The 14963-nt window shown below is 41.1% G+C and overlaps 1 protein-coding gene and 1 long non-coding RNA gene across 8 annotated transcripts in view; one reads left to right on the top strand and one right to left on the bottom strand.

The window, feature by feature from the left end:
- Nucleotides 1-14963, bottom strand: part of LOC105480110 (MCF.2 cell line derived transforming sequence-like 2) — a 261761-nt gene that overhangs the window by 104461 nt on the left and 142337 nt on the right. For all 7 annotated transcript variants that reach the window (XR_011619936.1, XR_011619935.1, XM_011738576.3 and 4 more), the window contains one exon: nt 9804-9904. Coding sequence is in view for 5 of the 7 variants with exons in the window: in XM_011738576.3 (XP_011736878.2) it covers nt 9804-9904 (101 nt within the window). In the remaining 2 variants the exon portion in view is untranslated. The remainder of the gene's footprint in view (nt 1-9803; nt 9905-14963) is intronic.
- The window catches only part of LOC139361931 (uncharacterized), a 28830-nt gene continuing 20548 nt past the window's right edge, over nt 6682-14963 (top strand). The window contains exons 1-2 of the long non-coding RNA XR_011619939.1: nt 6682-6859; nt 8262-8521. This is a non-coding gene — a long non-coding RNA (uncharacterized lncRNA). The remainder of the gene's footprint in view (nt 6860-8261; nt 8522-14963) is intronic.

Genomic DNA, 14963 nt, shown 5'->3' on the forward strand with positions numbered 1-14963 from the left:
TCAAGTAAAAGCTTTCTTTTATTCAAATAGTAGACAAAAATATTGACCATAGAAACTCAGCAATTGCTGCCGTATTTCTTAGTGAGGGATTCCTTATGAGCTCCATTGAATGATAAAAGGATACTCTTCTAAAGCAGAGCAACAATCGTTTTTTGTGACACTGCATCCTTTTTCCCTTCCTTCACCCTGAATTTCCCCTAGGGTATACCTAGGAGACGGAGGGCTGGCAGCCAGCTGGTGCTGTGAAAGGGAAGTCACTCATGCCTGCCCTGTCTGGAGGCCAATCAGGCGGAACAGCCCCTCTCCCCTTATGGTCATTTTATCCTGAAGAAAAAGGGTGGCAAAAAGATGGCAAAGAAGATTGCTGATCACAGATCACTGTTACAAATATAACAACTGGCCGGGCGCGGTGGCTCACGCCTGGAATCCCAACACTTTGGGAGGTCAAGGCGAGCGGATCACGAGGTCAGGAGTTCAAGACCAGCCTGACCAACAAGGTGAAAACCCGTCTCTACTAAAAACACAAAAATTAGCCGGGCATAGTGGCGCATGCCTGTGGTCCCAGCTACTCAGGAGGCTGAGGCAGGAGAATCACTTGAACCCAGAGGTGGAGGTTGAGTGAGCTGAGATTGTGCCACTGCACTCCAGCCTGGGTAACAGAGCAAGATTCCGTCTCAAAAAGGTTGGGGCGGGGGTGGCAATGAAGGCAGGGAACTGCTCTGGGTCCAACTCCCCTCACATACACCCAACCCCCATATCCACCCCACAAACCTCCACCTCCCCACTTCCAGCCTCTCTCCAGTTTCAAAGTGACGCCAACCAACACACAGGCTCTCCAGGAGCACCTTGAATGGTAACTTCTTACATTTTCTCATTACACTTATAATCTAATTGTTTTCTCCCCTATATTTTTAAGAAATACATGCTCTCAAAATTGAATTTTGAGGAATTTCATAAAAAAAAAAGTTTTGTTTTCAGTTTCTCTAAAGGACACAGAAACCTTTTTCAAACTCATACTGTGAAAAGTCCCAATAGCTAATTTTCAGTCGATTATTGAAATTGTTTTTTTTCTTCACTAAAGGGGAGATAGCAACCTTTGAACGAAATTAAATTAACTTTTTCCCAAAGTTAAATGATTTTACTTTGTGATTTTAGGAATGTGTAGAAAGCGATTTCAGTTCCAACTCTTAAAGTAAGGCTATCTGGGCTGGGCGTGGTGGCTCACACCTGTAATCCCAGCGCTTTGGGAGGCCGAGGTGGGCAGATCACCTGAGGTCAGGAGTTTGAGACCAGCCCGGCCAACATGGTGAAACCCTATCTCTACTACAAATACAAAATTAGCTGGCATAGTGATGCGCGCCTGTACTCCCAGCTACTCGGGAGGCTGAGGCAGGAGAATCGCTTGAACCCAGGAGGCGGAGGTTGCAGTGAGCTGAGATCGTGCCACCACACTCTAGTCTGGGCAGCAGAGTAAGACTCTGTTAAAAACAAAACAAAACAAAACAAACAAAAAAAAAAAACCAAGGGTATCTGGTAATTTAAGGTAAAAGTATTATTTACTATTACGATCACTTTCCTTAAAAACAGGAGCTATTGGCCGGGCGTGGTGGCTCACACCTGCAGTCCCAGCACTTTGGGAGGCCGAGGCAGGCGGATCACAAGGTCAGGAGATCGAGACCATGGTGAAACCCCGTCTCTACTAAAAATACAAAAAATTAGCCAGGTGCGGTGGCAGGTGCCTGTAGTCCCAGCTACTCAGGAGGCTGAGGCAGGAGAATGGCATGAACCCGGGAGGCGGAGCTTGCAGTGAGCCAAGATTGTGCCACTGCACTCCAGCCTGGGTGACAGAGTGAGACTGTCTCAAAAAAAAAAAAAAACAAACAAACAACAAAAAAAGAAAAACGGAAGCTATTAGGCCCAATTCTGAGGAGAGAATAAAAAGTAGATTTCAAGCACCCGTACCACCTTCTTCATTTAAAGAATGACAATAAAATGTTAAAGGTTTAGCATTTTCTGGCATTGTAAATTTAATTAATTAATTATGTAAATTATGGAAATGAGAAATAAAATGAAAAGGTATGTCACGTAAGAATCAATAATTATCAAAATGTTCTCTACCAAATGGGATGCAGGAGAGGATAGTGAGAAAAAGGAAAGGAAAAGGAAGGGAAGGAAATAAAGGCAAAGGTATTTACCCACAGCCTGAGTCCAGGGTGTTCTACACCATGCAGCCCCAGAGTGAAAAATACTAGCCTCAGGAATGAGTGGCTCTGTCTTCCTCTCCACAGCTGATGGGAAAAAGAGGGGAACCCTCAACTGTTTTTTTTTGAGATTCACTGGGTTTTGATATGGAGAACAGGAAGAGACTCTATCCTAGCAGTGCATTCACAGCTGGTTTGTCTGCCCTATTTGCTCTACCCTAGCACTTCTTTTCCTACTTTCCATTTTCACTGCCTGCAAAAGCCACTGCAATATTACTTTGGAAAACTGGGCAGTTTGTCCCTTTTTTAAAACCGCAACTATTTCCAGGAGAGTTAAAGGGCTTTCAGACTGCCCATCATTCATGCATTGTGGTGAACTAGCTCAGATTGCCTCTACCTTTAGTCCAGATCAGGGAGGGGGGCTTGGGAGGGGGGCTTCCTGGAGGAAAGGACGAGGAGAGGAAGGTTTTAGGACATTGTATAGACTGAATCCCCTTTGGAGGGGAACGGCAGACTTGAGGAACAAGCCTCAGTGTTCCTGAGGCTTTGTGGAAATGAGAAATGAATAGAGAAAGGTAAGAGACTGGATCCTAAATGCAATTTTGCCTATTTCAAAATTTTCAGATGGTCTTTTTTTTTTAGACAAAGTCTTGCTCTGTTACCCAGGCTGAAGGAGAGTGGTGTGATCATAGCTTCCTGAAGCTTGCAGCCTCAAACTCCTGAGCTCAAGCGATCATCCTGCTTCAGCCTCCCAAAGCACTGGGATTACAGGCGTGAGCCACCACCCCCAGCTTCAGGGTCTTTTTAATCCGAGATCTTAAATTTCCCAGCTACCATTGTTAGTAATTAATTCAATTCACTTGCTGGTTAAATTGGCTTTTATAGACTGGACTAATACTCTAAACACTATTGGTAATAGTTTGTTTTCAGGAAAAACATCTTATAAAACTGACTGCAAATGTTTTAACAATGATTTGCAAATATGTAATTCTGTTTAAAATATCAGGAAGTGAGAAACATGTTATGTGATAACTTTTGCCCATTCCCAAACCAAGAAAATGTAAAGGAAGTAAGTGTGCCAAGGCCACTGAAAAGAAGCTGCCCATACATCTTGAATCTTCTCAGGCTGTTTGGTTTCATCTGATTTTAAGCTCCATGGATAAATTTCATTGTAACAATTTTTATGTCTGTAAATCTTAACCTATAAATAAAATCACAAATCAGAAAAGTACTTTATTAGGCCAGTCTTTGTCCCAGCAAATTTGGTCCAAAGCTAGTTTACAAATAATTGCCACACAGCTACAAGGCCAGTGGGTTGACTATCCTAGCATCAATGGTGTGGGCAGGGCTGCAGCCTCTGGGGCAGCATTAGCCCCACTGACAGAGGGTATAGGGTGCTCTTATCAATCTATGAGACCCCAGCCCCAACCTGGACTCAGCTGTCATAAGCCTTTGCTTCTTACTGTTCCTCCTAAGTACTTTATCCAGCCAACAAATTCATCCCATGAGGAATCCAAGATGGAAACCTCGAAGCTGTCTTTAATATCATGCTTCCTCCCCATACCTTCTCTGCCTTGATCCGTTCCTTCATTCTACACATTTCCTCCAATAGTCGTGTTCTAGGCACTAGAGAGAACGTTTCAGTCAATGGGTATAATTTCTGCTCATCTCTTTTTGCCACGGCTACTAGTAAGCTCTCACCACTGATGTCTCAGCCAACTGTGACAACTGCCAGAGGCTGGTCAGCCTGCCTGCCTTCATCTAACCTGCTCTTCAGTGTCTACCAGAGTCAGCTTCCTAATACACAGGTGCCCTCCTCCTCCTGTCAACATTCCTCAACGACAGCCTCAGTAAACTGTCTCTCATCTACCTTCCCAGCATTCTTGAGCCATTCCCAGGACAGCCTAGGCCCTTTAGACCTCTGAGATGTTATACCCTTCTTCATTCTGGAATGCCCTTCTCTGTCTTACTCACCTTTCAGAGTTCTAGTTATTCTTTTTTTTTTTTTTTTGAGACGGAGTCTCGCTCTGTCACCTAGGCTGGAGAGCAGTGGCGCCATCTTGGCTCACTGCAACCTCTGCCTCCCGGGCTCAAGTGATTCTCCTGCCTCAGCCTCCCAAGTAGCTGGGATTACAAGTGCCTGCTGCCATGCCCAGCTAATTTTTGTATTTTTAGTAGAGACAGGGTTTCACCATGTTGGTCAGGCTGGTCTCAAACTCCTCACCTCAGGTGATCCACCTGCCTCAGCCTCCCAAAGTGCTGGGATTACAGGTGCAAGCCACCACGCACAGCCCTATTTATTCTTTAGAGTTGAATTCAAATGCCACCTCCTTTGAAAGCCATCCTTGATGTCCTTGTGAGGAATTGCTTTCTCTACCACCTTATATATTCCTTTTACTGTAGAAATGTCATTCTGCTATATATTATAAATTATTAGAAATATGTTGTTTCCCCCATGAAAGTTTCAAGTTTCCTGAGTTTAGGCCTGATGATACAATCATTTTCATATAACCCATAGCAATTGCCTTAATATATATTAAATTGAGCTGAATAAGCCATGTACCCAGTTGGACCCACCAAATATTTCAGTGATGTCATTTTTTTATTGGTGAAAGAGCAAGGCCAATGGTGATCTTAATGTTATTCTCTCTTTCAACAGCTCCCTCAACAAAAATACATTTCCTAGCTTAATGTAATCACCACCTCACTCCCCTGAACTTCAGACCCTATGCTAGCCTGAGAAATCCAGATCAAACACAATGAGTTCTCCTTTATCCCAAGTCCTCATGGCCTATAAATGTAACCTCTAGGACAATGTTACAAAAAGTGAGATCTTTATACCACCTGCATTCTTGTCACCAAACGTGTAAGTTAAAAATTCAGATTCTGAGTGCAGTGGCTCACGCCTGTAATCCCAGCACTTTGGGAGGCTGAGCCAGGGGATCACCTGAGGTCAGGAGTTCAAGACCAGCCTGGGCAACATGGTGAAACCCTGCCTCTACCAGAAATACAAAAATTAGCCAGGCGTGGTGATGGGCCTCTGTAATCCCAGCTACTCTGGAGACTGAGGCAGGAGAATCAATTGAACCTGGCTGAGATCACTCCATGGCACTCCAGCCTGGGCAACAAAGTGAGACTCCGTCTCAAAAAAAAAAAAAAAAAATCAGATTCCGGGACCCAACCCTACACTTCCCTAATTAGAATCTCAGAGAGTGGGGCCCTGGGAATCTACATAATTCATAAGCTTCTCAGAGCTGTGGTACACAGGAAACCATGAGAATCCTTGTTCTGGAAACTTCAGAGAACTTGGCTGGGGGCTACCCCAGGATTTGGTAGAGTCCCTGAATCTCCTGTTAGCTCTGACACTGACTAGACTTCAAATATCATAGAAGGCAAGCACTGAAATGTGTTTATAATTCTACAGTTTTCTTGTTGAGAATCAGAAATATTAACAAAAACTTCTGGAAGTCAAAGTAATAAGAAGACAAAGAACTGAATTTAGTCCTTGATCTGTTATCATTTGGCAGTAAGGTACATATTCAACAACAGGATCATTCTGTATAAGCCCCAAATCTGACCTTCTTTCACCTTCTTTTCATCTTTCACACTGACCATTCTGTCTTTTAAACACAGGATTAAATGAGGAACTAAAATTCACCAAGAACCTGCTAGGTATCAGGTACAGTGCAAGTTGCTTTCCACACATTTCTCATTTAATCAGCCACCTGTGAAATTGCTATGATTTATCACCATTTGGCAGAAAAGGACATTTAGGGCACAAGAGATTAAATAAGCTGCTGGTTGGGTACATTAAGTATTAATAAATAATCAGATAGATAAGTTAGGTAGTTAAGTAAGCTGCCAGATTAGTAAACAGCTAGTTTCAAATCCCACCTACAACATTTACTAGTTGCATGACCCTTGGGGAAACTCAGCCTCTGAGTCTCGTGGCACTGCTGATAAAACGGAAAACATCATCCTCACAAGGTTCTGAGGACTAGAGATGGACTCAGGTACACACAGCACCCAGTACAATGTCTGGCCTTCAGTCAATGATAGCAACCCTCCACTCACCTCTCCATTCCCTTCCAGCTCCTGCATTCAAAAACTTTTATTTATTTATTTTTAATTTAGGAGGCTCTTTGCTCAGAATCCTGAAAAGGCTTCTGTTACTTTACTTTTTTTTTTCAACCTCTGGGAGCACAGAATAGGCTTCTGCTCCTTTAAATAACTTTAACAGGCACCAAGGAACACTGTTAGCTCTTTCTTAATTCTGTAGGTACACATTTAGGAAAAAGAAATTGTTAGCCTCTGACTTATTTCCAGCTTACAAAAAGGCTGTGATGTTGGCAGCCTGGGAAAAGTAGTTCCCGTGAGTCATGCTTTCAGCTTCCAGCCAGTGAAGAACAGGAAATAGTTACATCACTATCGCCAAAAAGCACAGCGAATCGCTTCCACCACAGGGCTTTCCCAGATGACGTCAGTGAGCTGAGCACAGGGCATCACTCTTGCCAGATGGCCCCGGAAGAGTCTCAGCTGCCCTGTCAAGTTTAGCTTCTCAAGTTCCCCAGAACCAGCATGGCAAGGATCATCCCTCCAGAAAAGGAAATGATTTATCTGATCGTGATCAAACCATGTCATGATTTCAGTTGTAGGTGGTGAGTATCAGTGACTGTATTATACATGGTTTTGGTTCACAGCTACTTTTTTTTCTCTGCGTACTTACTCTCAAGGGCAAAGGGGTGGCATTTATCACAATGTTATGATTCACTCTGCTAGACTGGCTGTGTTTCATTTCATCTTTGAGTTCTAGACCTAAGGCCAAAAGGATGTCAGAATTGCCACCCAGAGTTAGATGCATGCTCTATGCATCCTGGTCATCTCTCTTGGACAGCGGCCACTAAACACAAGCTGCAATGATTATTGTTGATGTAGTCAACTGATTTGTCCCCCTTTTAATAATCCATGATCCACACAGACATGAATCTAAACCTTTTTTTTTTGAACCTATCTTTTTCTTACTAGTTTTCTTATGTATTTTGGAATAACAATTTCTCTGGTTATAATACACAATGTGTGAAACACTAACTGCATTTATTGGTCCTAAATTCATTCCTAAGTCTAGGATTTGGGGATTTAGTGCACAAATCCACTTTCTTCCTGCTCATGTTGTTCATGACTTTATGGATTCTGCTTACATTTCCTTCCATAGCCTTGGTCTTTCTAAGCAGAAATCTGACCAGCCTCTGTTCCTACTCTGCTTCCTCCACCACCTTGACTGTTAACATATGCTGTTGTGGGAAAAGCTTTTCATTAAATATGCAACAAATCAACAATAAGGAAGAAAACAACTAAAGCACAGAAGGATGATTTTAACATGGACTTGTGCTTGTTTAACAGTACCCATACTGTTTGGTGAGTTGCCTAAATACAGAGGGAGATGGCATCTTAACAGGATGGGTTTGGAGTCTGAATTAAATAAACAACATGGCAAAAGAAGGAAGAAACCAAAAGTTGGGTGACCAGGGCTTCTTGGATTCTACTCAACACTTTCCACACCAACAGGCCTCCAATTCTATCCCCACTGCTGCTCCTACACTGTCTATGTTTTTCTTTTACAACAACAACAAAAAACCATAGAACTTGTTTACTGTTCACAATAATTGAAATAAATCACTCTAATTTGGATTCCTTTATATGAGAACTTCCATATGCTTAAAACTCCCGTAGCATCTTTATAGTGTGCAGGTCATAAATATGTTGTCTGAAGATGGGCAAAGTAGGTCATAGAGATAGGAAGTGAGTTCATGTCATGTTGTGAGTCAGTGGCAACAGAATATGAGCTCAGGGGCCAAATCTGAGCTCTGATCATGTGACACAGTCCTCACCTTCAGAGATGACACTCTCCCAGAAGTCCAGGGTGCAGAAATGGAGAGGCTGATGTTCACTTTTGAAGAGGACCACAATGAAACCCTTTTAACATTACTTAATGATTCCACAGACCTCCTGGGTGTTAAATCAGGTGAATCTATTTTTAAAAATTGCTATTTACTTTTTTAGGTGGCTGATCAAGACAGTATGAAATTTCATACAGTTTCCTAACTTGAGAAAACATGGTGATGCAATTCCTCCAACCAGAAGGGATTTATGGACAGCAGTGGCTAGGTCCTAATCTGCCCTGAATACAGGATGACTGCACAGATTCGCAGATGGACGCAGCTTTCTCTCTAAGAAAAGTCTGCTGAGAACCCTCATTCCCGCTCTCTTTCTGCCTCCAAGAAGAAAAGCCTAAAACTCACTTTCTTCCAGACTCTTTAAAGGTCAGTGGAGTTCCCGTGGGGTTCATATTCAGACGCTTTGGGGATTGATGATGGATCATAAATGTTGCTGAAGCTCATTTGAGCCCCTGGCCTCATGGTTTCAGAACCAGTCAGCCAGTCAAATATTTAATTTTCAGGGAGGCAGGGGAAGGGAACCCCTCCAGGGGTTGCTATGCAGCAACATATATTCACAATTCACAATTAATTATACTTCAGTTTCTCAATGTATGTTACTTTAAAATTATACAGTGCTTAGCAATTTTCAAATTTTCATTTCATGCTCAAAATATTTTCAGGACGTAGCTATTGTTATACCCATTTGTACAAGCAAGAAACTGAGGTTTCAAGAGGTTATGTTGCTTAAACCCAGATCTGCCTGATTCCAAACCTTATGCTTTTTTTAAACTTCTATTTTGAAATAATTATATTAAGTCACATGAGGTTGCAAAGAAATGGAAAGTCTCATGTCCCCTTTCTCCAAACCTCCTCCAATATTAACATCTAAGAAACTGACACTGGCACAATCCACAGAGCCTATTAAGCGTTCACCAGTTATTCACGCACTTGTGTGTGTGCATGTGTGTGTGCAGCTCTATGCAATTTTGTCATGCTCTTTTTTTTTTTTTTTTTTGAGACGTGGTTTCGCCCTGTTGAACAGGCTGGAGTGCAGCAGCACAATCTTGGCTCACCATAACTGCCACCTTCCAGTTTCAAGTGATTCTCCTGCCTCAGCCTCCCAAGTAGCTGGGACTGCAGGCGTCCGCCACCACGCTTATCTAATTTTTGTATTTTTAGTAGAGATGGGGTTTCCCCATGTTTGCCGGATGGTCTCAAACTCCTGACTTCGTGATCCGCCCGCCTCGGCCTCCCAAAGTGCTGGGATTACAGGTGTGAACCATCGCGCTCAGCCTGTCATGCTCTTTTTATACATGAACCATATACTGTTCTACCAATTTTAAATATGAAGCCAGATTACAGAAATAAATAAAATGATTTTTCTTTTACTACAACAGTACCTACCGATAATTACATACACAACCAAATTTCATTTCTAGCTGTCATTAAGAAGAAAGAAAAGGATGAAAAGAAAAAAAATCCTATAAACCCCAGTTCTTGAAAGCATTAGTCTGTGCTATGTGCCTTGATGGGCTTATCTTCTGGAGGTGACAATAGGTACAGATTAAGGAAATATGGAAATATGATTTGTTGATTTATTGATAATTATGACAGCAATCTTCTCTCTTGTCAGAAAGTTCCATAAGTAAAATAAAGGTAATTTTACCTTGACTTCAAATTTAGTCTCATCGTCTTCCTTTCTCCGGGAGTTCAACTCTGTCTCTGTATAAGGTTCCTCAGACGTTCTCAGAGGAGGAGCTAGAGGGACTAAGAAAACCTGCCATTAATTTGGTTATTTGACTTATAAATTATAACTCAGAGCACTTTGTCTGACTTGGACAAATAGCTGGACCATGTCAATGTGGTTAACTAAAAAAGCTCAGTTGAGCTGCTGCACTGATTTCCCAGGTGGTGGATGAAATTGGAGGTGAAGGAGAGACACAGAAAAGAAATAGAATCCTTGACTCCAGGGACTTGACATTTCAGCAGAAGAGAAAAAAAGTCATACCCAGCACCATACGAAACATCAAACTACAATAAATCTATAAATATAGTAATGTGGTAAAGAACAGTAGATTTTCTGTCATTCCCATTTTTAAGACTCAGCTAAAAGGTCACTTTCGGCTGGGTTTGGTGGCTCACACCTGTAATCCCAGCACTTTCGGAGGCCGAGGTGGGCAGATCACCTGAGGTCAGGAGTTTGAGACCAGCCTGGCCAACATGGTGAAATCCCGTCTCTACTAAAAATACAAAAATTATCTGGGCACAGTGGCATGTGCCTGTAATCCCAGCTACTTGGGAGGCTGAGGCAGGAGAATCACTTGAACCTGGGAGGCAGAGGTTGTGGTGAGCTGAAATCGTGCCACTGCACTCCAACCTGGGCAACAGAGCTAGGCTCCATCTCAAACAAACAAACAAACAAACAAACAGGACACTTTCCTCATGAAGTCTTCCTTATTACAAACTTTATGGATTCCTTTATGCACTGCTGCTTAGGCATGCATCATGTGTACAGCATAATGTTGCACTTGATGTTGGTCTTTGATTCGAAGACTAAATTCTAGGTACTGCATTGTACTGAATATATTTTCCATTATAAAGGTAATTAATTTTTGCTTATTATAGAAAATCTGAAAAAACACTAAAATCTTAACATTGAAGCATAGTCACTTAGTATATTTCCTTATAGTCTTCTTTCAAATGCTCTCCCTCTTTTTACCCACATACATGTATACACACAATCATACTATGATTGTACTGTAAGAGGATGGCCATGCTTGCGATAGCCAGCAGTTGTTGCAGGTAATCTGATGGTATAATTGTTGCATTCCAGAACTGATGGACCCACATTTATCAGTGAATGGGAGGACTGTGAGAATCAGTTGGCTGAGTCAGGAAGAAATTGGGCTGTCTTACTCTTGCTCTTTTCTCTCGGTCACTCTATCTCCCTTCTCCCCTTCCCACAAGGTCCTAGACACCTGGGAAATATCCTTTCTTTAAGCTCCATGGCCATTTGGTAGTAAAATTGGGACTTGGAGAGGAGAAGCCCTGGTTAGGCCTCAAGGCTTCCTAACCCACCTTACCAGCTTTACCAAGCATTGTGGGTGATGGCCACAAGGCTAATAGATAAGAGGTACTTTGAATTCTTATTTGTCACAGTCGCCACCCTTGTATATGCTGGTCCCTTGGGAAACTCACAGGAGATGTGATTAATCCCAGGCAGGATTTGAGCATTTCTTTTTTTCTTTTCTTTTCTTTTCTTTTCTTTTTTTTTTTTTTTTTGAGATGAAGTCTCGCTCTGTTGCCAGGCTGGAGTGCAGTGGTGTGATCTCAGCTCACTGCAACCTCCACCTCCCAGGTTCAAGTGATTCTTCTGCCTCAACCTTCCAAGTAGCTGGGACTACAGGCACGCACCACTATGCCCAACTAATTTCTGTATTCTTAGTAAAGACGGAGTTTTACCATGTTGGCCAGGATGGTCTTGATCTCTTGACCTCATGATCTGCCTGCCTCAGCCTCCTAAAGTGCTGGGATTACAGGCGTGAGCCACCGCACCTGGCCGATTTTAGCATTTACAGGTCCCAAGACCAAAATGCCATTCATCAAACGCCACCAATATATCACCCTGATTCTTAGCTATGATAGACTTGAGGGAGGTTGACATCTGACCTCCAGAGGCTCCTCCCAACCCTTTCATTCTGTGAGCCAACTGGAAGCAGCTTGGGCTTTCTATGGGTTTTTCATAGATGTTATGTTGAAAATGGTAGGAAAGTACACTGCTGCCCCAGGTTATATATATGACCATTAATGCTGCTTTGTAATAACAGACAATCCTTTGGGCTCCTCCCTCTCTGTGGGCTCTCTATAAAGTGAGTGATTCCAGGCACAATAACTAGATGCTAGAAATGGATGCACTATAATTGGTGACACCATGACTGAGAAGCGCCTGTCCTTGACACTGTAAGTAGAGTGAAGCAGTGAAAGGTAGGGCCACAGAAGCCACACTGCTGGTGTTCAAGCCTTGCTCTTCCATGCACGAGGCACACATGATTACAGTCACCTCTGTGCCTTACCTTTTTCATCTGTAAAGTAGGGAAAAATGAGAAATCCTATAGTAAAGGCTGTGATGAGGCTTTAATGAGTTCATTTGTGAAGAATGTGGATCATATACAATGCATAACATATTTTAGCTATTATAGTCACATGGCATTAAAAAGTTTTTTCACATTCCTTATGAACTTCAGAGGTGTTAAAAGTTGTAGCCAACGCATCCAGCTAACAAGAGTCAGAGCTGAAATTCCAGCTCTTAAGCCCTTCCACCCATCTTCTTTACACTGTGAAATCTTGGCACAGACTCAGCTACTAAGGAATCACACAAAAATGTTTGAAAAGCCTTTTAGTGACTTGCTAGAGTCCACACTCAGTAGATACTTGCCAAAAACAAAAGTGCAGGATTGTTCTGCAAAACGAGCTAGTTGTTTGACTTAGGCCAATGACAACCTGTTCAGACTTGACAAAGACCTATTTATTCTGGAAAGGAGTGTTATCTATTATGAAATCTTGTATTTGAAAAGCCGAGAAACAAATCTCTAATTCTTGCTTTATTTACTTGAAACAAACATATGTTCCTTGAAACAACAAATGAAGCCAAGTCATAGACATGAACATGGTTTAGCTTGAGGGAAGATGAAAGGTCAAGAAAACAAAGTTCTGTTTCCAATCATCTAAGAAGGATGTGTCTGTGTATGTTTGGGTATGTCTGTGGTATGTGTATGCAAGTGTGTTAGAGTGTGGACGTGGATGTGTGTGTGTATTTGCAGATAAAATTCAGGAAATAAATACACTACATGTTATCAGGCTTACTTCTAAAAAGTAGGATACATGGTGGAAGACGAGGCACTGTAAATTGTACTAAATGGAGAATTACCAAAACACACCACAATTTTCAGATAAACAAAAACTGAAAGAATGTATTGCTAACAGGCCAGGCACAGTGGCTCACAACTGTAATCCCAGCTCTTAGGGAGGCAGAGGCGGGAGGATAGCTTGAGCCCAGGAGTTCGAAACCTGCCCCGACAGTATAGCAAGACTCCGTTCTCCACAAAAAGGAAAAAATAAAGACAAGAAAAGAATTTGTTGCCAGTAGACTCCCCAACAATAAATACTAATAGAAGCTCTTTATTCTGAAGAGAAATGACGTAAGATAGTAACTCAAATCTATAATAAGGAATGAAGAACCCCAGAAATGGTGAATAAGGGGGTATGTATACACACACACACACACACACACACACATATGTATTTGTCTTAATTTGATATATGACTATTGAAAGCAAAGATTGTAATACCATAGTGGGGGTTTAACATATATAGATGTAATATTTATGATAAGAATAGCACAGAGGATGGATGGGGAGCATATGGAAGTATGATGTTGTAGATTTCCTATATTTTGCATAGAGTGGTATGAAACTAACTCAACAGATCATGACAAGTTAAGATGCATATGGTAATCCCTAGTCTGGGTGAAAAACAGTGCAAAGAGATATGATAACAAGCCAATAGAGGAATTAAAACAAAATATTAAAAAATATTTACTAACCCAAAAGAAAGCAGGAAAGGAGGAAAAGAGGAATAGAAAGTATGTGAGACATAAAGGATAACAAAACAGGAGCTCTAAATCCAACTATATCAATAATGATGATGGATGTAAACATAAAAATCTAATCACTCCAATTACAAGGCAGAGGTTGCAGTGTATAAAAAGGCAAGGCCCAACTATATGCTGCCTACAACAAATATACTTTAAATACAAAGAAGAATAGAAAAAAAAAAATACGTTGTGCAAACACTAAGCACGAGAAAACAGGAATGGCTGTGACAATATCACACAAGATAGACTTTAAGAGTATTTCTAGAGATAAGGAGCAAAGGAGAGACATTTCATCATTATAAAAGGGCTAATATATCTGCAAGACCTAAAAACCATGAATATATATGTGCTTAATGACAGAGCGCCACAATACACAACACAAACAAATGACATGTACATCCCGCCCAAGGACAGTTTATTCCGAGAATGTACAGTTGTTTTCACATTTGAAAATAAATCATTGTAATTTACCATATTAACAAATAAAGAAGAAAAACCATATCATTATCTCAATACATGGACCAAATAAGCATTTGAAAAACTCAATATTATCATTCATGATAAAAATTCTCAAAAAAAATAGAAATAGAAGGGAATTCCCTCAATCTGATAAAAGACATCTGTGGAAAACCTATAGCTTACATCATACTTAAAGGTGAAACTTCAACTTTTTTCCTAATATTAGGAAAACACACGGATGTCTGCTCTCACCATTTCTATTTGACATTGTAGTGGAGGTCCCAGTCATTATAATATGACCAGAAAAAAAAGTACAAAGATTGAAACAGAAAAAGTAAAAGTATCCCTATTCACAGATGATAGGATTATATCTCTATATAGAAATCTATTCCTATTCTTAAATACGGTTAATTCCATTCATTATAGGGTTAAAAAAAAGTGAAATGCCTAAGGCCTTTACACTCAAAACTACTGCATTGTTGAGAGAAATTAAAGACCTAAAAAACATAAGTTATAACATATTCAGGAATTGGAAAAGTCAATATTGGTAAGATAATAGTTCTCTCCAAATTGGCTCATATATCCAGTGTAATCCCTATCATAATCCCAGCAGAAATTGAAAGGTGATTCTAAAACTTATGGAAAAATGAAAAGGACCTAAAATAGCCAAAACAACCTTGAAAAAGAACAACGTTGGAACACTGCATGACTTGA

Source organism: Macaca nemestrina, chromosome 2, assembly GCF_043159975.1.
Source record: "Macaca nemestrina isolate mMacNem1 chromosome 2, mMacNem.hap1, whole genome shotgun sequence".
Taxonomy (NCBI): Eukaryota; Metazoa; Chordata; class Mammalia; order Primates; family Cercopithecidae; genus Macaca; species Macaca nemestrina.